This window comes from Colobus angolensis, unplaced genomic scaffold (assembly GCF_000951035.1).
Source record: "Colobus angolensis palliatus isolate OR3802 unplaced genomic scaffold, Cang.pa_1.0 Scaffold100, whole genome shotgun sequence".
Classification (NCBI taxonomy): Eukaryota; Metazoa; Chordata; class Mammalia; order Primates; family Cercopithecidae; genus Colobus; species Colobus angolensis.
Genome location: NW_012110920.1, coordinates 3,409,543 through 3,433,956, shown reverse-complemented (window position 1 = coordinate 3,433,956; position 24,414 = coordinate 3,409,543). Strand labels below are relative to the sequence as shown.

The 24,414-nt window shown below is 46.3% G+C and overlaps 1 protein-coding gene across 1 annotated transcript in view; it reads right to left on the bottom strand.

Annotated features, from left to right (window-relative positions):
- The window catches only part of SRGAP2 (SLIT-ROBO Rho GTPase activating protein 2), a 263,500-nt gene that overhangs the window by 6,287 nt on the left and 232,799 nt on the right, over nt 1-24,414 (bottom strand). The window contains exons 15-21 of the mRNA XM_011937394.1: nt 20,469-20,546; nt 19,410-19,544; nt 17,992-18,097; nt 11,789-12,013; nt 7,651-7,730; nt 4,777-4,957; nt 3,141-3,287 (exon numbers count right to left, since the gene is read on the bottom strand). Coding sequence (XP_011792784.1) covers nt 3,141-3,287; nt 4,777-4,957; nt 7,651-7,730; nt 11,789-12,013; nt 17,992-18,097; nt 19,410-19,544; nt 20,469-20,546 — 952 coding nt within the window. The remainder of the gene's footprint in view (nt 1-3,140; nt 3,288-4,776; nt 4,958-7,650; nt 7,731-11,788; nt 12,014-17,991; nt 18,098-19,409; nt 19,545-20,468; nt 20,547-24,414) is intronic.

Below are 24,414 nucleotides of genomic sequence, written 5' to 3'. Positions count from 1 at the left end.
AAAGTCTGTAAGTGTTTTGAGCTCTGACAAGAGGCTGTTGTTGCTTATTCTGTAGGGATGGAACAGAACAGTTTTCAAGAGGCAGCAATACTGCAGAGTTAGGGCCCAGTTTGTGCATTTTCTTAGTGTGGAAATACATGACTCTCAAGTCACTGAGCACTGGGCTGAACCCTGGATCTGGGCGAACTTGTTTCAGACCACTTAGGGCTCTCAGACAAAATGGCTTGGCAGAATCCTAGTGTTGCCTGCAGCTGGATAATTTCATTTTGTCTTGGAATCAGATCGGAAAAGGTCTAATCTAAGAGGCAATGAAACTTCTGATTTGGATGGCCGCTGAATAGCTCTGATCTTGAATCTAAGAGAGATGGGGGCCGAGGCAGGAGTTGAGGTGGAAGGAGGGAAGGGGTCAGACTCTGAAGATAAGGAGCTGGTCTGTGAGGTGGGGTCAGTGCTCTAAGTCAGTCCTAGTCCTGTTCATTGCTGAGGTCTTCCTCATCTTTCTGCCTGCAGCACCTGGCCCAGGACCTGGCATGTATCAGCCACTCCATGAATCTGTCCACTTGGCAAGTTTTAGGCTTGTGAGTCAGCCGTTCTCGAGTGGAAAAAGGATGTTCTCAGAGTCTTCTAAAGCCCTGCTGAAATGACCCCCCTCTCTGCAAGGATTTCCCTGGCACCACTAACTCCAGCTGCACTGGCACCACTGCCACACTAACTCAAGTTGCAGGAAGAATGGACCCCTCCCTCCTCTGTATCTTCAGAGCACCTGATGCTACCTTTCAGTTACCTGTCCATAGGGTCTTTACCTTGCCGGACTGTGAGCTCTGAAATCAAGGACCTTGTCTTTTTTATCTCTGAATAACCATGAGCAGTGCTTGGCACAACAGTAGATACTTAATAAATGTGTAGAATTAAATGGAAGTGCCACACCCTAATAGCTCTTTGCTGTTTTCCTTTTTCCGCTTGAGGATGGCTGACTCACAGGCTGAAACTGCTGAGAAGGCAGATTTATGGGGTGGCTGTGGTGGGCCATGTTCCGGGCCAGGCCCTGGGGATGTAAAGAAAAGGAAGACACAGTTCCTGGGTTCAAGGAGCTCAATCTGGTGGGGGATCTGAGTGCAGCGTGCGTACCAAAAGGTACTCAAAGTGCCTTTGGAATACAGCATAAGGGCACCTCACTCAGCCTGGGGAACTCAGGGATGTCAAAAGGGCTTCCCCAAAGAGCTAAGTCTTTGGGCTGAGTGTTGAAGGGAGAGGAGGAGGTGACCAGGTGAGGAGACATCAGGTGTGAGGGCCCAGGGGTGAGAGAGAACCTGGGCACTCAGGAAACTGAAGGAACTTGGGAGGAGGAGTGGTGTGGGGGACAGGAGGTAAGAACTGAAAGGCCAACTCACTCCTAAGGGCCAGACATGCCCGGGGGCCGCCGCTTACCCACCCACCAGGTGATGAGGCTTGTCCTCCAAGAACCCCATCCCAAGACTCCTGACACCAGCAAGCAAGGAGTTCAAGGGAACCACCTTAACTTTCTACCAGATACTCTTTTTTTTTCTTTTTTTGTTTACCATTTCAGTTATTACTCTCTACAATTTCTATGTACAAATGGTATCAAATATATGATGGCTTAAAAATATGTACTGAACTAATTATCTAACTCTTCCTCCACCAACCCCACCTTGGTTTCTGGGTTAATTACAGGATTACGGCCTTTTGATTGTAGGGTTATAATTAACATAGAATTGTAAATAAGAAAAAAATGTGATTAGCCCACAGTTACTTGATATTGGCCTGCCCTCCCAGCAGGGCAGTGTGCTGAAGGGAAACAGAAACTCCTCAATTCTTTCTTAACTGGTCTGAATTAAATTATAACTACACTCAGTAAGTGATCTGAATAAATGACTTTACTAACTTGAGGGTGAAAGAGATGGAAAAGAGCCACGTGCCCCAACCACTCCCCCTGCTACCGTCTGGGTGGAAAAAAGCCAAGAGATCTGGGAAACCTGGTATAGTTTAAAAACAACAAGCATCCTTTATTCTCCTTCCAGTCTCAGTGTCCAGAGGCTATGGTTAACAGGTTTTCAAAGTGCAAATCATTTCATTCCTCAAAAGCCAGAGGGGAATAAAAACTGTACATCATCTCCAATCCATATTCATCAGGAGCGCCCTGGGGCTTGTCATCCTGCTGGCACGGGGCCAGGTTTCAGGGTCTGGCGGAAAGAGGTCTGTAGGCTTTGGGACTTGGTGTCTGGCCCCTTGAGATGAGATTAGTTCTCCAATAACCCGAATGCCTCTTGGGGAGGCGGCAGCACGCAGGCGTAGAATCCCTCTAGACAGCCAGATCGGGCGTGGGTGGAGTTAAAACCCCAGGATGTTGCTAACAGCCACAGTGAAAGCTGGGGGTCAGAGGTAAGAGCCTGCTGAGCAGGAGTGGGGATCTGCAAAGGGACTACGGGGGTAGAATAGTACACAGGGCCAAAGCAATAGGAACAAAATGGAAAATTATTTCTCCCGGTGTGAAAGGGCAGAAGAAAAGGGAGCTAGGTAGGGGTTAGCCAATGAATGAAGAGCTCAGGACAAAGCTTTCTTTAGGGACATTGTGGCCTCCTTTCCTCCACAGGAGTGAATGCAGGACAGGGGGAGGAACAGACACATGATATCTCAATAAACCCACCTGGTGTAACATCAGCCTAGTAGAAGCCACACACAGACTTTGAATCTTTGCACGAACACAGGTCAAGGAAGACAGACATCAAAGACTATTATTTGAGTATGGATTGGAAAAAAGAAGGCACCTCTGAGAAACAGTACAAAACCAGGTTGCATAAAGTGACCAAAGCTTTGGTCAAAGCTTTAGCTGTAAGACTGCCACAAAGGTCTGGGTGGACAGACACTGCGGGAACACATAGTAAAGCACCCTTCCACAGCACGAGGGCAGCTAGCTGGAGACCTGGGCCTGCCCCGAGGCTTGTAGCAGCATCCTCAGCCCTGTCCGCCTTGCAGCAGCAGTGACCACATGCAAACTGTTAGGCTGGGGGAGCTGGGAGCCCTACGTGCAGCACAGGAATGGAGATCGGGGGTTAGGCCAGAGGGTGAGGCTGGGTGTTGCAAGTCATTCAGGGGAGCAGAAAATGAAAAGCAGAGCTTACTTGTTGATGTTTGCAAGATAAATATCGGCTACATGACCCCCACTGGGACAGCTGGCCCCCGCTCTGGCTGTCACCTTTTCTTCAGGTGGCTCAGAAATGACCTCAATCTCAGACTTGGGGCTGGACCTCTCCACGACACCGTCCTCGCTGGGGGAGAAGGGGCAGGCAGGCAGGGAGGAGGGAAAACAACAACAACACAAAAAGCAGTGTTAAATCGGCAAGATGGCCCCCCGACACACACGCGACCCCACACAGCTCTGAGGCAGCAGCGACACCTGGCTGGGCTAGTTCTGTGAGCAGAGGCAAGGAAACCTAAGGGCCTTTGAAGGGTCGTTTAAATAAAAATAAATAATCCGCTGAGTTCTGCGGGCTCCTCAGCTCCTCAGGAAAGCGTGGCTAGGGGACACCTGGATTCGAGGCATCTGCCTTCTACCCCATGCTGCTTCCTGGGGAGGCCGTGCTGGGGCGGCCTCCTGGAGAAGGAGGCGGCAAGTCCAGGTTGTGGTTTATCAGCTGAGGTCCTGAGCACTGCCGGGTAAGGACAGTCAACTGTGTGGTGGCTCTGGAGATGGCGGCGTCGTGGCAGGACACTGCCACACACTGTCGTAGCGCCTCTAGCCCCGCTCAGAGCATCCAAGCCGGTCCCAGGTCTCTCCACTGCTCTCCTGGCCCCTCTGGCTACTGATGACAAAGAAAGCCCCTTCTCCCCCACAATTCATCTTCTCTTGATCCTGTAGTGAAGTCATAATGCTAAATTTGGGAGGGTCCTGTCCACGCACAGATTGCCACCAGGTTTGCGATGCTATCAACAGAGGGAGGATTTCCCTGCAGAACGAGCCGGGAAGAGGCTGGGAGGGTGCAGACTCACTCAGGATATCAACCTTTAAAAAATAATATTAAGGGAAGGACTAAAAACACTGACAGCATCGTATCCAAGGGAGGGGAGCTGGGGACAGAGGCAGGGCAAAGGGACAGGGGGCAGGCTTGGGTGGGCCCACGGGACAACTGCTTCAAAGTGTGAGAATCAACCAACAGCCTATCAGATGAGATCTCTCTGGGACCAGTTCAGGTTTCCTTTGTTCCTTGACATCCTTTTCCCTCCTTCCCCCATCTTACCCCAAATCAACCTCATCTTGGTTTAAATGAACTAGGTCACTTCCATAAGACTGCTTAAGCCAGATTTCTCCTAGAAAACTAGTCATTTTAGTTTGCAAGTGGAAGAGTGGCTCAACAGGTTGGGGTGAGCATAGTTGTTAAAAAAAAAAAAAAGGGAGGCAAAAACGTTTTCCCAGCCTGATCTTTCCAGAAAAGAAATAGAGGTGGTCAAATAAAAACCCCTTGTTATCACTCATCAGGTATAAATATGGATGAGTGCTGGCTGGCTGGCAGGTTTCTAAAATGACTGGATTAGGGGGTGATTTGCAGGGGGCACAGACAGTGGAGAGATTTAAAACAATTCTCCACTGAGTGCAGGGAGTGGGGTGGGGGGGCTCTTCAAGGAACTGCGTGAGCCTCAGGACTGCACCGGACCCCCCAGGGGTTGGCCTCCCTCGTAGTCCTGTGGCTCCAGAAATGAAGTCTCACTCCCATAGAGCAGCTGGGGACCACCCGCAAAGATGCCATGGGCCCAACGTACGTGTCTTGGACCACGATGTACTGATGGGGGATGAGTCCGTCGATGCCATTGTGCCGGCCTTCCCACCAGTCGTCGGAAGCCCGCTGGTAAAGCAGCAGGGATGCTCCCTTCTTAAAGGACAGCTCTCGGGCTGTCCGGCCCACGTAGTCAAACTTGGCAATGGCCTCGATGGGCTCACATTCTGAGAAGGGTGGAAAAGAAGTAAACACATGTTCTTGGGACCTGCAGACTCAGGAAACTGGGTGGAAAAGCTGAATTAGCTGAACTTACAGTGGTGGGAAGATAACTTAGTGGGAAAATGAAGCCATGGATGATCTATAAAGCAAGTAACTCCCATGCAGACTGTACCATTATCCTGAAAGCACTGGTATCATCTTTCACCTGCCTTTGCTCACACTGTTCCCTCTACCAGGAACCTTCTTCTCTCTTACCTGCCTGATGAAACACATCACAACACAACTCAACATCCCCTGCTTTTTCTTTTTTTTTCTGAGACGGAGTCTTACTTTGTCACTCAGGCTGGAGTGCAGTGGCTCGATCTTGGCTCACTGCAACCTCTGCCTCCCGGGTTTAAGTGATTCTCCTGCCTCAACCTCCCGAGTAGCTGGGACTACAGACGTGTGCCACCACGTCCAGCTAATTTTTTGTATTATTAATAGAGACGGGTTTCACCATGTTAGCCAGGATGGTCTCGATCTCCTGACCTCGTGATCTGCCCGCCTCGGCCTCCCAAGTGCTGGGATTACAGGTGTGTGAGCCACAGTGCCCGGCCGCATCCTCTGCTTTCCATAGTAACTTTTTTTAAAGCTCTTCATGCTTTGATATCTATCATCAAACTTGCCATACTATATTTTTAAGCATTATTTCTTTTATGATTATATAATAATTCCAATAATTGTAGAAAATGTATCATACTGTATTCTAAATATTTTATGTTATCCATTCCCCCTAGTAAGTAGAATGTGAACTTTTCGTCTCTAAAAAGAGAAAATAACTTGCTCAATCAACTTCTCAAGGAGCAAAATATGGAAATACATTTTGTGACCAATCTATGACAAAAATGCACATGAAAGTAACCTGAAAAAGTAAAAGGGGTTTACAAATGCAATGTATCTTCATTTTTGTATGGGCTTCTGTCTCATCTGTTAACATGGAGATAATGATAGTGTCTTTTTCATGAAGTTGTCATGAAGGTCAATGAATTACAATTTGTAAAAGTGCTTAGAACAGTGTCCGGCCCATAGTAAGTGGTATGTGTGCATGACTTATTGTTATCATTATCTTCATCTGTGCTAGGCTGCGGTTGAGATCAAAGAGCAAAGAGAAGGCTCCCAGAAAGCTGGAACCTGAGATGAAAGTCAGCTATTCTGGGAAGTAGAGAGAAAGGCTGCTTAAAAATAAGACCATGCCTAGACGGCCCTAGCTGGTGGGTCTGCTCCTGAACAGGAGGGGTTGAGATTTCACTATAGGAGGCTGGTCAGAGAAGGCCTGTCTAAATATACCCATCTCAGTTCTCTATAGCCTCGGGAACGTTACTTGACCTCCCTGACCTGCATTTTCTCAACTGTAAAATTGCGGCCATATCAATTTCACTAGGGATTAAGAGATAACATACAGAAAGCCTCTAGCAGAGCTGGCCACGAGGTAGGCTCTAACCCACTACTCATTTTCCTAGTTCACCTACTCCCCTCCTTGAATGTAGCAAATGATCATATGGATCCTTACGACATCAGGATCTAAATAAGCAGTCCTATTTTTTTTCTCCTTTAAAAGCTGGCCAAGAATTGCAGAATTCCCAGCAAGGCAGGAACAGGGAAAGCTCCACAGACTGTGCCATTTCATTCTTGTGCCCAGAAAATTCTGAGGCTCCTGTCAGCTGCTGAGACTTCCAGAGCCCATGTGATCCAGAAATGGAGGTGTGGAGCTGTTGGAAGCAGGGGAAATGTGCTGGCTGGACAGACCCTCACAAAGCATGGGCACTGCTGAGGGGCCTGAGGATGACAGCTGAGCATTCCTCCCCTTGATGCACGCCCACCAGCCTGCTCGGCACTCGCATGTCTGTACTTTGGAAAGGGTCAGTTTTTCCAGTCGGTAGGCGTGAAAGCATGTGGTTTCTACATCCTCATTCCCACTCCCTCTGGCTTGCTTCTATTGGGTTCGGGGCACTCAGCTCTGCTATTTCGCACCCCAGGCTTACTGTTTCTTTCTTTTTTTTTTTTTTTTTTTGAGACAGGGTCTCACTGTCTCACCCAGGCTGGAGTACTGTAGCACAATCATAGCCTGTTGCAGCCTTGAACTCCTGGGCTTAAGGGATCTTCCTATATCAGCCTCCCAAGTAGCTGGCACTACAGGGATGCTGCACACCACCATGCCAGACTATTTTTTTTTTTTTAAGAGACAGGGCCTGGCTATGTTGCCCAGGCTGGTCTTGAATTCTTGAACTCAAGTGATCCTCCCTCCTGGGCTTTCCAGTGTTGGGATTACAGGCGTGAGCCACCACACCCAATTGCTTACTGTTTTTCAAATGAGCTTTCCTTCACTTTGTTCTCCTGCTGTCTGGCAGGAGTCTAGGCTATGATAAGGGACCAACATCATGCTGCACTCAGGCCAGACAAGGAGCTGGGAGGTGGGGCAAGAAGGCTGAAGGGCTATGGAAGGCCTAGTTCTTCACCTCTGGTTTAATACAGAGCAATTCTATTTGAGAAGGTAGTCTATGTCTCCAAGGAAGGAAGAGAATGAAATTGGGACAGGGAGCTCTCTGCCTGTCCTCAGGGGACCACTGGGCATACAGGTTCATTAGATGCACACGATATATAATCACTTCCTTCTGCTTCACCCCTGGCGTCCCCACGACCAGGAAGCAGGGCCTCGTACCGTCATCGCTCGTGTGGTGCTCTGCAGTCACATCCTGGGTTGAGTCTTCAACCGAGGTAGTCTCTCCATGAGGGCTATCACTGCAACAGAAGCAAGAGGGACCGGGACATTAACATTTGCTTATAAAATTCTTGTCTTCCCTTTCATACAGCCTCCCTGGCACAAGGGCACTGAATCCATCTTACGCTCTCTATATCCTAACTGCACACAACAGACAAATGCTTATAATGAAATACAAAGCTCTAGAGTTTTTCCAGTCTAGCTCCTGCTACAAAAACCACTTGAGACTACTTGGAACTTAGAATATCTCAAGACAAAGGGAAGCCCTTTTGAAGGTATAAGCTAAATTCTTTAGAAAATAGAGAACAACTCAACTCCTCAAGGGCTGATTCTCTACGTGAATTCATTCCTGGTTTTCAAGGGGGAAGCAGGGTGGAAGGGAAATGCTGGGCTTCGGCATCAGATAAAACTGGATCCGAAAACCAGCTCTGATACTTGGTAGCTGTGTGATCCTGGGCAAGTTACTTAATCCTCTTAAGCCTCAGCTGCTTCATCTATAAACTGAAGATAATGATCTATATCCTCAGCTGTGTGAGGACTTAATAATTTAGGAACAAGTTTGGCACAGAGCGGGTGCTTAATAAATAGTCCTTGCTTCCCTTCTTTCTCATTTTGGTTGGTGCCTCTAGGTTGCTTTGTAGTTTAGATTGTGAACTGGTGAAAAAGTGGAAGGCGAGGGTGGGAAACAAAAGTAGGGGAGGAAGAATCTGCTATGGGCTAGAGGGCAGGATTTTGCTATGGACTAGAGGGCAGGGGATAGAAGCTGGGTCAAGTTCTTGAAATAATTCATGAAATTTAAAATCATTCAGGGTAGGTCAGGCACAGTGGCTCACGCTTGTAATCCCACCACTATGGGAGGATCATTTGAGTCTAGGAGTCTGGGACCAGTCTGAGCAACTTAGTGAGATCCTGTCTCTACAAAAAAAGAAAAAAAAAAAAAAAGCCAGTGTGCATGCTGTGCTTCTAGCTACTCTGGAGGCTGAGGTGGGAGGATTGCTTGAGTCTGGGAGGTCGAGGCTGCAGTGAGCCATGATCGTGCCACTGCACTCTGGCCTGGGTGACAGAGCAAGATCTTGTCTTAAAAAAAAAAAAAAATCATCCAGTGTAAGGAATCGAGAAAGGATAGGCAGGTTACTAGGAAAGTCATTTCTATTCCTGATCTCCTGGCTCATGGACTTCAAAATTCATGAGGATGGGCACCAGGAAGTTCTTACTTCCTGAAAAGTAGAGAAACTGTTCATTTCTAAAGTTCTTCCTCTGGTAGTCGGCAGTAACAGGTGAGGCTTTCCAGGCAGTTGTGTGAAAGCACCATCACCCATTCAGCCTGGCAGCCTGGCCGCACAGTTTCCACCTTGGAACCCTCCAGCCTCTTTCCCCATGAGATGGATCCTACACTCCTGGTAAGTTCCTCAAAGACTGGGTGACCAGTTCAGAACTCGTCCTGTGTAGAGCAAGTCACTTCTAAGGAGGTTTCTCAGGCTCCAGAGAACATTCTAGAAGAATATAAATGGAGATTCTTCTTTGTCAAAAAATGTAGGCACAATTTCTCATTGTTTTCTAGGGCTAAAAACCATCTGATGAATCTGATGAATTTTGTGATGTTCTGGAAACCCTTGAGGTGCTAGGGGTGGAGGGGCAGAGGTTCAAAGACAAACTTTCCCTCAGGGCTTCAAGTTTATTTACATGGCCAGCCAGTAAGGCAATAGTTCTAAACTTCAGGGAGCCATGAAAGGCTTATTAAAAAACACTGCCCCACCCTCAGAGTTTCTGTGTCACTGGGTCTTCGTGGAGCCAAATAATGTGCATTTCTAACCAGTCCTTTGTGACACAGATGCTGTTGATCCAGGGACCTCACTTTGAAAACCACTGCTTTATGAGAAAGGCAAGAGGATGCTTTCTGAGGTCTCTTCTAGCCCTAAAATCCTATGCTTCTCTCGAAACACACCCCATCCCCAGCCTTTGCTCTTGTGCACCTACCCAGGCCCAAAAATACCTGAGGTCTCAGGAGCAGCCCACCATACCACCCAACAGGTAGTCCTAGAAAACTGGGTTCCAGTTTCAGGACCGGAAAGCGTGGTGAAATGGATTTGTCTCTCCTCTCCACAGCTGTGGGGAGGCGATGTGGCCTGGCGCTCTCCTTTCCATGGCTGTTTGGGTCTCCTGACCATTCTCCATTCTCTTCTTAGTGCTCTATCTCCCCTTCTACCACCCTCACTCACCTCCTTAACCGCCTTAGCTCCCGGGGCTGGCACTTCTCTCACTTCCCAAAGAAGGGAGAGGAGGGGCCATGAGCCTTCCAGGTGGGTGTGAATCCAGTGGTTGAAAGGTCCCTCTCAACCCAAGGTCGCCGACTCTTGTTCCTCAGGTGCTTCTGGCCTCCCACCCAGTCTGTGGTAGTAATGTTCCCTGACTAATCTTGTGGTTTTTCCAGAGGCTGCTAATAAATGTTGAGTGCACAAGAAATAGGTAGGTAGGTTGGGAGAATACCTTGGAGGAAAACTGGAGGAAGGCACCTGCCTGTCTGTGCCCCTGAGCCACACCCCTCCAGGACTCTGTCCCACTGGGCTGGGACTCAGGGGCCAGGGCTGTAGGGGTCTCTGTGCCCTGGGCACTGGAACAGAGCCTGCAGTGGTTTGATGTTTCAGAAGTGAGGGCGGAGGTTCTGCCTGATTTTAGAAGGAAGGAAATGCTATTCTACAGCTTGCCACCACTCATGCAAGGGGAAAAACCAAAGCTCTAAGTCACATGCACAAGGACAGCTCCCTGGAGCTCATCATCCAGTAGGCTGAGACCTAAAGTGACCAACAACCTCCCCAGTCACCACCAACCATCTGTCAGTGACAAAAAGCTTTCTCTCCCAGCTGGCCAGCATAGGTTCCTCCAGCTTGGACCCAGACACTGAAATCTGCAATACAGCAGAGAGGGATGAACCCAGGGATGTCACTGATATTACTATGTTCACAGAACACAAATGCCATGTTCTTCACTCTTTGGGCAAGAGGATGCTCTGTGGGGGTCAGGGAGAAGTGTGGCCCAATTGGCCTCTAATTAAGTAAACAACCTCCCCTGTCCTCCCCTACCTCAGTCGATAGCAATGGGGCTGGCCGAATTGGTTCCAGATGTTGAATTCAGACGGAATCCGATTTGGGCTGGCTTGTGCTTTCAGCTCAGGCTGAAACACTATTTAGGGGAAGAAGGGAGGGGGAGGAGGAGGGGGAAGGTAGGGACGTTAGGGATTAAAAGAGAGAGGCAGTTGTCTTTGTGTTTAGTAAAAAAATGACACCGTAAATGGTACCATGGCAGGCAGCATGGGGTGACGGACTGTATCCTGTACTAAGAGATGAGATTGGGGTTAAATTCCCATCACTAAAGTGGACTAAAATACTGTCACTGGGCTTTCTGGGTTGCGGCAACTTCATCCATAAAATGGAAATAGTGATTTGTTCTTTGTCTAACAGAGGGGTCTAGCAAAGATATATCCCAGGGATTCCTTTTAGATCTCTGTTCCGAAGCCAGGTCATGGAAAACCTGGCCCCACAGAATGGAATGCTGCTTCAGGGGAGGACCATCCCTAATCTGCCAAAAACAAGGCTGACCCTTCTTTCTCTTCACAAATTTCTAAAATCATTTTGAAGTACCAGCTTACAAACTCAGTCAGGAATATATGCCTTTTATCTAAACTCTTCCCAATAAGAAGGCAATTCTTTGGGACCCAGGATGGTTTTTCTCACAATACACAGCAGAGTAGAAGCCCGAGAGACACTGTTGATTAATAAACATGCAACTTTATAAAAAGTCCTTTCTTAGAGATTAGTATCACAATTAATGTTGTCAATACCTTTCAAAATAGTCCCTTGCCACTCAGAACTCATCAAAAAGGGAGGTGGCAAGAAGTGGCATTTAGTCTGTGGGTGGGGCCGAGGTGGGGGCTGCCTATACCATCCCCAGACCCTGGCAGCCTGGGAGTGAGGAGTTGGGAGGATCTGGGTGTTTCCCTTTGGTTTTCGTGTGGCCATCTGGCTCCCATGCCAGTGTGTGCTAGTGAATCCCTCCCCTCCTCCCGTCCCAAGCCCCCTACCAGTAATCCTCCATGCTTCCTCCTCTGCTGTAGACAGGGCCCTCCAGCTCCCTGGGGCTTGGGAAGATGTTCTCATGCTGGATGATGATGGTTTTGATCAGCTCATTCACGTGGGCTTGGCAGGACACCTGGTCGTGGCCCTCCGGCACTGACATCAGCGAGGGCCCGAAGCAGATGGCGAGGTTGTAGGGGTCCATCATGTTCTCTTCACTGAACTGTGATAAACTGGAGGAGAAGGGAAAGGGGGTAAGCTGGAAAGCTCTCGCATGAATGCCCAAAAAACACAATCACAGGAGGCGCTGCCAAGAGCAAAAGCAGAAGGTCCACAAATTGCCACCTGCCTTTCTGGGTGTCAGAAGCTTTCCAGAAAGTAAGCTGGGGAGAAGAGTAACCACCAGAATGGTCATTCAGGAGTTCAGGAAAAGCAAACTAGAGGTAGCTAGTTTGCAGCTCTGACCCCTTCTCTCTTTCCAGCTCCCATTTCAAATTCTACTTACCACCCCATCCTCATCCCTATCTTCGGATCTTATCTACCAAAAGCCACATGACATTGAGAACATGTCACTCTGCAGAGCTGAATATGGCTCCTACACACCAACACACTAAGCTGCCAGGGCAGACAGGGACCCTCAGGCTGCCCTGGTAAATATATGGTCAGAGGCACAGGCACTGTGCATTGTGTACCTTCTTGCATAACAAAATAATCAAATTATTAGGGATATTCCTTTCTAGCCTCTAGACTTACTAAAAAATAGCCAACTGATTAGCTGTTGTATTCCACCAAGCCAGTGAATTTCTTCCTAGAACAGCGAATGCAACTGTTTTTCATGTTCATAATCTCCTTCTATATTATTACATTCAGGATTTATTCAGGAAAAGGTCAGCATGCCATTTGGCTTCTGCTCGGGCTTCCTCTGGATGCAGGCTGACTTCATTCTCGGGTATTTATTTATTCTGGGAACTCTCCCCTTCTCAGCCAGCAGCTGTTCCAGCCACACCTCCAACCTTGGCCAAGGATCCAAGGTCTTCAATGAGCCATTGCACCTGATGAGTCCCACTGGGTCTTGCCCATCCAGGCATTGAGGGCTGGGCCAGCTCTGGATACCTCCCCAACACAGTCTGCAGAGCTGTGAGCTCTGCTGAGGAGTCTCCCTTATGGGCATCAGCAGGATTTGATTCTGAGGAGGAACCAAAGGTCCTCTGTTGGGAAACTAGAGGCCTGAGACTCAGCTTTCTCCATCTGAGTAGCTGTTCTTCAGAAATGATTGCAGAGTTTGTTTCTGTAGTGTACCCCTCATCCAGTCTCACATTACGAAGTCCATTTCCTCTGACTCAATGGTTCTCTCCCCTCCTGGAGATTAGCCCCTGTCCATTTGTGAAGCACTGAAGGACTTAAAGAGTGGTATTATGGACGTGACGGGAAGAAAGAGTTGGGAATCACTGTTTCTAGGGCCTAGAATCAAATGCAGAGAGGCCAGCAATGGGGGAGGTTACAAATTTCATTGGACTGCTTCACAGGAGTTCTTAAAAGTGTGTAATCCTTCCCTGGATCCTGAGTTCAAAGAGAGCAGAGATTTAGAAAAGACAGGGGGAAGTTTCTAAGTCTATTTCCTAGTCAAATTAAAACTGGGGAGAGACAGGAGCGATAATTACCTTAGTAACCTCAGTGCGTACAACTGAGGCGTGAGGTGCCACAGTCTTAAGCTGTAGCTAATCCAAGCCTGGCCAGTTCCTGGTGTCATGGAGGGACAAAGAGGAGGAAGGCCTTGATCCTTTAGAGTGATCTGACAATGTTTTGGTAACATAAAAGAAAACCAGTAGTGTCTGGGAAGCCTGATGGTCAAAGGGAAACAAACTCTAGTCCTGAGAGTCCTGAGTCAAAGCTCTGTGAAAGATGAAAAATGTTGGGAAGCCTGCTAAGGTAAGGACTGTTCAATTCATAGGTGGGTACAATGACCAGGAGCTTGAAGAGGACACATCTTCGTGGACTGTGATCTCATGAATCTAGGTCTATTTTCTTACTCCCATCAAAATATAGACTAAAATCCATTTTTCTTTTCCAATATACAGTGGTTCTAAGTTTAGGGGCTGAAGCAAGTGTTTTCGTTTTGTTTTGTTTTTTTTTGAGACAGAGTCTCACTCTGTCGCCAGGCTGGAGTGCAGTGACACGATCTTGGCTCACTGTAGCCTCCGACTCCTGGGTTCAAGTGATTCTCCTGCCTCAGAGTGCGCCACTGCGCCTGGCCAATTTTTGTATTTTTAGTAGAGAGAGGGTTTCACCATGTTGGGCAGGCTGGTCTCAAACTCCTGACCTCAGGTGATCCACCCGCCTTGAACTCCCAACGTGCTGGGATTACAGGTGTGAGCTACTGTGCCCGGCTTAAAGTAGTGGTTCTTAACTATTTAGGGGACACAAGTTCCTTCAATAACTTGACAAAAACTAGGGATTCTCTCCCCAGAAAAATTCATGTATGTGCACATATAAATGCACACAGTTTTGTGTAAAATGTCATGGTGTTAATAATCTTTGAAGTCCCTGAAGGCTGTGTCTAGTGTAAGAGTATAAAAAACTGGATTTTTATTTTTAAAGAAATATCTAGGTCAGGTGTGGTGTAATTACAGGCTCATGCCTGTAATCCCAGCACTTTGGGAGGCCGAGGCAGGTGGATCACCTGAGGTCAGGAGTTTGAGACCAGCTTGGCCAACATGGAGAAACCCTGTCTCTACTAAAAATACAAAAAAATTAGTCAGGCATGGTGGTGTGTGCCTGTAATCCCAGCTACTCAGGAGACTGAGGCAGGAGAATCGCTTGAACCCGGGAGGCAGAGGTTGCCATGAGCAGAGATTGCGCCATTGCACTCCAGCTTGGGGGACAAGAGCAAAACTCCATCTCAAAAACAAACAAACAAATAAACAAACAACAACAAAAATAAAGAAATATCTAAAATGGATAACACTAGTAACAACTCCCTGCTTTAAAATTTTTGGTGTCAACTTATATTCACTCATGTTATGTCCTCAGAGAGTTCTACTGTATTTCTACAGTTTCAGTTCATGTTATTAGTGAATTCTCCTAATTGATTTGAAGTCATCTTTTGTGCTTCATAAAAAGGTTCAGCATTGTGGTTAGGAACAGAGGCTTTTTGGGGGCGCCAGGATTAGTGTGGGAAACTTACTTTTTAGTATGCACTTTTCTGGATTTTTAACTTTTTTATGATATGCAATTACCTCTCCAGAGGGCCCCTGCTAAGCTATACTTGGATTCCAGACCCACAGAAACTGAGATATTAGCTTTTTTGGTTCCTTGAGATTGACAGTGTGTCCAATCCAAGAACAAACCGTAGCCAGAAATAAAGTACACATACATCCAGGACTCACAGCAATGAAGAAAAAGGGTCCTGATGGTCTGGGCCCAGGCAGAGTCTGCATCGGGAGCTACCTGCCAACTATTGCTATCCCTGTCCGGAAGTGCACGCCTGTCGGCTGTTGTCTTCCTGTGGAGGTGGTCTGCTTTATCATTTGTGTCCTGCATTCTATTTATTATTTTAGAAAACATTTTCATTATTAATGCTGCATTTTTTAAACGTTTTGATGAGCAAATCGATCTCGTTTCAATCAGAAAAAAAACCCAATAAAAGCAAAACAAAATAAATAATTTGAATTGGTGCAATTCCTATGCTGTCTTCAACAGTGACTGCCATCTCTGAAAGCAGCAATTCTGCATGGATGCTTATTCTATTGTTTCTCCCCATTGTACTTTCACACACAGTCCCCCAGCCCTCCCTGTTTTCCCCTCATCCCCATTTGCTCACCTAGCTCATGCTCCTCGCTCTGGGGGCACAGACTAGGCTCATGTTGAGGGCAGGTATTGGTCTCCGAGGGGAGACAATGACTGGTAGCCTTGAAGGGACTAACTCGAAAGTAATTAGCAGAGTTTCCAGGCTGCACGTGAACATGCTGTGTGACTCATTGAGGTGTTCAACCCAAAGGCAGTGGTGGTGCTGAGTCAGGGCCTGGCCAATGAATGGAGCAGACATAACCACGTCGAAGAGATGCTGGGGAACAAGGACCCTCTGTAGCTCTGCAGGGCCAGCAAGGGGGCTACGTGATAGTTTGGGTGCCCCAGAAAAGGTCTCAAGCTGGGGCCACTAACCCAGATACCTAGAAGGCCAGGTTGACCACGAACTTGGAAGCAAACTGACACTTATGAAATGGTCTCTAAAGTTGTACTCCTTTTAAGCAGAGACTAACCTTGTAGGAAGGCTCTTCATTTTCACAAAGAAATATATGCGAAAACACCTTGGTCCCTTGGTTTACCTTTTGTTTCCCCACTTTGATAGATTCATGGATCCAGAGAAACATTTTTGTTCTCTATGAAAACCACAAAGCAAGAGTGATGATAAATAGCAACTGAAATCAGCCTCGGGACTGGGGGGCAACGGGGAGGGCTGGGGGCTGTGGCGAACTGGGGAGTGCCTGCCCGATCTAGGGGGCACAGCTCTTACTCCACAGGGAATTGCTGCCACTGGGGACTGCAGAGTCGGTATCGCCAGATCTAATAATTTTTGAAAAGAAGTTAGAAAGATATCTGTGTTTTTAAAAAGTGAAATTCCCCCAAATGTAAGCATGATTTCATTGTTTTCAAGACACAACAGACACCTGAAAGGGAACACATCTTTGGCTTTATCTCGCTCTCAGGGTGCCCATGTATAACCTTTGGTCTAGGCTGTTGAGGGCCAAACTGCAGCAAAAGCAAAGTGAAAAGACAGAGGTGCCTCAGAGGGGAAGAATCACGTCCTTGCTTGGTGCCTTTCCTGTCAATGTGGGGACTCCAAAGCTTGCTCCACACAAGGACATGCTGCTTGGACAAGAAATGCCCCATCCATGCCCGCGGTCCCTCTGCTCCTCAGAACTTTGTTGTAGCCACATCTGTTCCCTGGGTGATTAGTTAAATACCACCAGTACATGGGCAACTCCCGCACTGGCAGCTCCACTGCTGGTTTCTCCCTTAAGGGTTGGATTCCTAGGTCCAATTGTTCAAAATCTCCATTTGGACATCTCACAAGTGCCTCAAATGACCATGACCACATCAACACATTGTCGTGATCCCTTTCTCCACACCTTGTCTTCTCCAACTCCATAAACAACCTCCCTATGTCCCTGTCGCTCATGCCAACAATTTAGGATTTCTCTCTTCATATTCTATGTATAATCCATGGGCAAATCCTGTTAATGCTATGTTCAAAATGTATCACAAACCTGACCCGTTCTCACTAGTCTCCAGACTAAGCCACTAACACCTCTGGCCAGACCAGATGGTAACCTCGGAATAGGGTCTTCTCCCTGTTTCTCTTCATGACCCTTTCCAGTAACTTCTCCACAAAGCAGTTGGCAGGTTAAAAAAAAATAAAATACACAAATCAGGTAATAACATGCCAGGCATGGTGGCTCACGCCTGTAATCCCAGCACTTTGGGAGGCTGAGGCGGGTGGATCACGAGGTCAAGAGATCAAGACCATCCTGGCCAACATGGTGAAACCCCGTGTCTACTAAAAATACAAAAATTAGCTGGGGGTGGTGGCACACGCCTGTGGTCCCAGCTACTCAGGAAGCTGAGGCAGAATCGCTTGAACCCAAGAGGCGGAGGCTGCAGCGAGCCAAGGTCGCTCTACTGTACTCCAGTCTGGAGATACAGCGAGACTTTGTCTCAAAAATAAATAAATAAATAAATAAAAATCTTCTAATTGCTTCCCAAATCCAAATCCAAACTTGCTACTACCATGACTCTGGGGTTTTAAATGGCCCCATGGCACACTTTGCCCTTCTCTGGGTTGCTGCTTGTACACTGTCTTCTCAGACAGGTCTCTGCTGTCCACCTCAACTACAGTGCTTCTCCCTCCTTTCATTCAGACCCCTGCACTCTCCCCCCTTTCTTTACTCTTTTTTATTTTTCTTCTAAGCACTTATTCCACCTGATATATCTGTTATTGTCTGTTTCCTTCCCTGGAACAGGAGCTAAATGATATCAAGGCTTTCATCTTTTATTTAATAATGTATTAAATAAGTCTAGCACTGTGGCTAGCACACTGTAAGTGCTCAATAAATATTTTGTTGGGTTGGGTGAATAGGCATAGGTCCATAGAGGAACTTCCAGTAGCCCAAGCCAAAGCCTGATCCAGCTATTCACTGGGAAGGTTACTCACTGACTGAGGAAGGCAAAGAGGTATCTCATGATAATCAGAGTGGTTTTAGGCAGGACCAGCAGGACTTTTCGGATGTGCAGAGCTCTCTCCTGCAGGTTGTCCATTGCTGAAAAGAAGAAAGCCATGTGTTATCCTCCACTATGACTGGGATCCAAGAGAGTAATGATCAGAAGTACCTACTACCAGCAGGCGCAACACGGACAGCATCAGATCAAGCCCACACACAGCACTGGTGCAGTGACAGGAAGTCATCCCTGTTGCTCCTTGGGGTAGGGCTGTTAGAAGAGGGCACTTGTTGGGTTCTAGACATTTACCATTGCAGGATGTAAGGTATATACTTCTTGGGCACAGGGAACTATGCCAAATCCAAATCTAAACTCATTATTACACATTATTAAAATTAAACTGAACTAAGGTTGTTGTACTTTCATAATTAATAACAAGTTTGGATTTGGATTTGGGCACAGGGAATGGAGTTAGAAATGTTCCCCACAGCATCTACCACCCTCTTATTCAAACAACCACAGAGAGGGAGCTGCCGCTAACCTGCTATAACTGCTCAACACAAAGCCAGCTTCCCAAATGCCCTGGAAATTTCTCAGGATAACAGAGAGGGACAAGTACTCAGGGCAGATACTGAGTGAAACTGGAAACTCAGTAGGTATGAAGATCTGGTCAACCTAGGAAGAAGGATCTTTTCTCCATTCAAAGGCACCACTCCCTCCAGCCTCTGCAGCCATCACTCAGACAGGGCCTGCTTCCAGGCTGACCTGTATTAATCCAAGTTTCCATTGATTGTTTTCCCTGGCAAACCAATGAGAGGGTGTTCCAGTACCACAAGCTAAACCAAATGGCTAGGAATAGCTTTTCAAGACCCAAATTTTAGAGTAAGAGGCAGAGAACTCCTAAGAGGATAAAGCAGAGAATATATCTTTCTCTTTGGGAAAATATCCTATTACTACTTTTAAATGTGCAGAGGGCTTTTGTTCCTAGAACACATATTAATACATTTAGCAGGTAAGCCACGTCTTGTTTAATGCAATAAGCATGAAATATTTGCAACGCTTATGCTTTTCCCCCTTGTACCATGAAAAGCACAAGCACTAATGTATAAGCTTCAAATACATAATTGAAAATAAACGTACTTTACTAAAAGAAGATAAAGCCCAGAGATGAATCAGAAGAAAAAAAAAAAGCCAGGAGTCCTGACTTGAGGGTCCTAGATTCTTACTGAAAAGTCTTTCCTCGCTCCCCTCCCACCAGGGGATGAAGGAGTGAGGATGAGGAGAAATTTCGCTGGGGAAAAGAAAAACTTTATTGAAAAGCTTATAAGAACACACAGACCCTGTGGAAACTTTTTATCTCCTGCTACCGGTGCTGTGGCCCAGAAGCCAATCTGAAGCCAGAATGGTACTTACTGACACAGGCCATCAGGTCATGAAAGATGTCCTTGGGGAAGAGAGGGTGTTCCAGCCCCCGGAAGTAAAGCTTCAGGACACCAGCTATGGAGTCCATGTCATGGTCGTTCTGGTCCCCAGCCAGGGGGTCCTCTCCTGAGGATAAGCAACCCCCGCAAAAAGGAAAGAGAGTGAGAGAGGCAAAAACACACAGGACGAACAGAGGCGGTGGGGAGGGGGTGAACCATGTATGTCCTGATCCCAATCCATCAGCTTTCTGCCCAGCATGGTGGCCATGAGTGGGATAGACCAGGGAACAGATAAAGCAAAGACTGCTCCATTTCAGGGGCTCCAGGACCAAAGCACGGCAGACGAGTCCATCAATATAAACTCTCTAGTGCCAGCCTGGCTCAGGGACATGGTCCCTATGGGCGGAGGATGGGACACAGCAACTGTCTCTCACAAGAATCATGAAACCAGGCTGGGACTGAGCCCCTGAGGGGAGAAAAATGAGGCCAAGGAGGCCAGCTCCTGAGACTGGCTCTCACGTCTCCTGGCCTGCAACCAAGAACACCTACTTACAGAACAATCACGCCAGAGCTCCCCATGGAAAATTTCATATCAGATGTAATTAGATTTAATGATAGGGCCAACCTCAAATTGAAACTATATATATCCATTACAGTGACGGAAATTGCCAAAGCTTGCCCATTACCTTAATAGCCCACAAAATAATAAATGGGCTACAATGAACAAGCGCATTAGCCTTGATATTAACTGCCACCAAGGGTTCCAGATGAAGCCATAAACCGCCCAGATATCATAGTTAACTTCTTGGGTTTTGGCAGATCATCGGCATGAAACAGGCAGGATGGGTAGGGCTGTGAAGGAAGAAGGAAACTGGGATGTGCCCTGGTATTTCCCTGCATATCTATAGGGGAATGTGTACAAGAGAGCAGGTACCCTCTGAAGAGACAGGCAAGCTGGCTTCCTGACCTCTGGGGACCTCTTAGGGAATAAAGGGTGGAGCCAATACCCCGGGGACTGGCAAATATTTTATCTTCAAGACTGTTTCCTTACCTCTCTCAAAGGCATTTTTGATGTCATTCACTTCCACCTGGGATCCTGACACCCGGAAAATTCCTTCATGCTGTAATCCTGGCGATACACAGAAAAGTGATCAAGAAGAAAAAGCAAATTCACAAGCACAGTGGCAAGCTTAGCTGAATACCTATCTCCCCCAACCAGTGTGTATTTAAGCACGCTCTCTCTCTTCTTTAGGCCAAAGGAGAAAAATAGGTGCAAGGATGTTGGAAAAGTCACTGGAATAATTTCGAGGCATTCATTTTCATTAGAAAGCACCATGTTAGAGACTCCTCTGACTCCAGGGCGACTATGAGGCAGATTTCTTCCCTTGTCTTTGCCTCTCTGTTCCCATCTGTAAAGCAAGGAAGTGACCCACTGGTACTTTTTAAAAATCATCTAGGGTCAAGAATAGAAAAATGTACTCAGGAAGCTGAAGCAGGAGGACAGCTTGAGGCCACGAGTTTGAGACTAGCCTGGGCAACATAATGAGACCCTGTCTCTAAAAAATGTTTGAAAGTAGCCAGGCACAGTGCTCATAGCATGCCTGTAGTCCTAGCTACTCAAGAGGCTGAGGCAGGAGGTTCACTTGAACTTGGCAGTTAGAGGCTACAATGAGCTATGATCATACACTGCCCTCCAGCCTGCGTGACAATGTGGACCCTATCTCAAAGAAAAAAAAAAAAAGAATGGGAAATGGGTCAAGGCATCAGTTCTCATCAGGAGTTTCATAAGGTCTGAGATTATAATATTGCTTTAGCTGTTTTAACATAGTTTGATTGTTCAAGGAGGCAATGCTTTCAATACTTATGAAAAAGAGTGGACATGAAACTATAAGTCAGGAGCGTCCAATCTTTTGGCTTCCCTGGACCACACTGGAAGAAAAACTGTCTTGGGCCACAGAGAAAATACTCTAACGATAGCTGATGAGAAAGAAAAAATCCCCCCAAAATCCCGTAATATTATAAGAAAGTTTACGAATTTGTGCTGCAGCCCATGGGCCACAGGTTGAACAAGCTTGCTATTAAGTGATCAGTCAATGGATAGTATTGCCAGACATTGTGCTAGGCACTGATTCCTGACTACAGCTTTACTCTAAAGACAAACATGCATGAATCTTACACTACGATAATGTGCACAAGAACTTCTTGGTTTTGTTAGAGGAGAAAAACAAATCATGAAAAAAAATGCTGGCATAGTAACTGCTGCTAATCAATGCTTTCACACAAATAAATTACTTGGTCCTCACAAGTAATAATGTCACAACAAGGTAAAGGTTGGCAACAATCTTATTCTCTGGATGAGAGGACTGATGAGTGATAGCCAGCCTTAAGTTATACAGGAAGTAAGAACCAGGGCCAGGACTCAAACTCAGGCTTTGTGGCTGCAATCATACTCAGTCCCCAACACCAGGCTTGTGGAGCCTATCGGAGTGCAAGTGCAGAGGTTGGGAACCACATTGGTCAGTCTGAGCATGGACATGGCTTACAGACAGCACTACACACACAACTGCAAAACCGGTGAGAAATCCAGCAAGTGTGTCATCAGTGCCAGCCCCAGGGGTTGGACTGGACTAGCATCTCTGATTGCATTAGGACCGCTCAGCTTTTCTCAGGATCCCTGGGTCTCAATCTTAAGCATTTTGTCAAAATCCCTCTGTTATGGCACAATCCTTCAAAAACCTTGACATGCTGGAGAAATCTCAAGTTTTATTTTAAGAAAACAAAATAGACTAATGCTACATTTTGCCCACTGTTAAGAGGGTTTCTTCAGTTGAGAAACCCTCTTGCGCCTCATCTGCTTTTATCTCTAAAGCAGATGAATTCTATCAGCTAGACCTTTGGAGGTAAACCACACAGGCCAGGACAGATTCTGAATCCAACTGAAACAACATTAAGAAGTAAGCAGAGGAAATGTAGTTATCTGCCTTGTAATAGGCCTTAAGTTGTCCGCTCCTGTAAAGGAATCTCCAGAATATTCCTCACATAGTGGCAAACAACTTTAAAACCTCATTAGTACCAGTGTAATAGGACTATAATACTAGTTACAAATGCAACGTAAAAGCCAGATAATGTTGTTTAAATATAGTATGTAAACAACAAGTGCTTTGAGAGAAACAGCCACATGTCACAACATGGTATAAGCAAATGTCATCTCGGAAACCAGGCTACTCACTATGTTCTAGTTGGTGAAGCCATTGCACAAATTCCTGAAACAGCGTCATCATCTTGATACTTTTTGGCAGGTTAGAACACCAAGGAAAAGTAGCCTTGGCCTGGGGGTCCAGGACAAGAAGAAATGAGAGGAGAGCTCACTGGAAATCAGGCAGCAGGCCTGGAACACACAGAGCTCTCTTTAGGTCTGGTCTCTGTTTCCTCTTGAGAACTTATGTTTTGGAGGGACTACTATGTGTTCTTGCTCAACAGACAGAATCTCTAGATTCTGGAAGCAGAAACATCAATAAGTGGCTGGTTTCCAGAAAGTAAAGAGAAAAACCAGTTGGCTTTTTATTATACTGCAGGTGAATCCTTGCATAACCAAAGTGACACATCCATGATCATTTAAATTTTTTCTCAGTTCACACGAACATGAAAATATAAAACTCATCAGACTTGGATAAGTTATTTGGAAATGGCACAAAACCTTCCATTGTTCACGGAATCCAACCACTGCCAAAAGTTGTTCTCCTGGAGAATTCTTGAAATGATTTCTACAACAGCCATCTCATGTTCACGTTACGCTGCTCCCTTCCTCATGAAAATGTTTTTTTTTTCCCCATCATGATTCAGTTTCAATTGTTCCTCAAATCCCTTCTCTTCCTTTAAGCCTTCCTGAATCACCCTCACCCACCACTGAGCTTTCTCATCTATATAATGGGGACTATAATGTCTACCTCCCAACGGATTTGAGGATATAAAAATCCCCAGCATTCAGTGGGCCACAAATGAGGATGTGAAAATCCCCAGCATTCAGTGGGCCACAGACTCTTTCAAGACTGACACAGGTTATGAGCTCTATCCTCATTAAATGCCTACACACAAAAATTTTTACCGTGGTTTTTTAGGGAGTTCATGAATACCTTAGGTCCTTATTAGGGAAAAATCAATGTAGTGGAACAGATGTTTTTTGAGCAGCCACTATGTGCTCAATTTTTAAAAAATCTACAATATATTTATTTGCTTGATCCTAGAATATATATAAAATACTTTTAGAATTGCTAATCCGTATCTGTGTGATAAAAAAATTACTAATTACTGTAAAATATTTGTTTAGAGATCTTTTTATCTTTAGATTTATATTATAGTCAAGACAAATTACTTAGGTTATTTTCTTCCTTATTCTCTTCATTGTGGTTATGTTACTCACTTGTAATACAGTTAGGTTTATATGTTACTGTCTGCATTCCATTTTGGGTTGTACCCACACCCTGCCTTTATTTATTTATTTATCTTTTTTTGTTTTTTTGAGACAGGGTCTTACCCCGTCACTCAGGCTGGACAGCAGTGGTGTGATCTCATCACAACCTCCACTTCCTGGGTTTGAGTGATTCTCGGGCCTCAGCCTCCTGAGTAGATGGGATTACAGGTGCCCAACACCACACCCAGCTAATATTTTTGTATTTTTAGTAGAGACAGGGTTTTGCCATGTTGGCCAGGCTGGTCTTGAACTCCTGGCCTCAAGTATCTGCCCGCCTCAGCTTCCCAACGTGCTTGGATTACAGGCGTGAGCCACTGCGCCCGGCTTATTTATCTTTTGAGTACAGGAAACACTAATGTTGTTCTAAAAGTCAAAACTACACTAAGGTAAGAGAAACGCCACTCCTTACCATTTTCCATTGCCCCATTCTTTTCACCTCTTTTCCATCCATCCCCTATAGGTAGCCAATTAAATATTAGTTCCTAGATTCATCCTTCCTGCATTTCTTTTTGCAGAAATGAGAAGA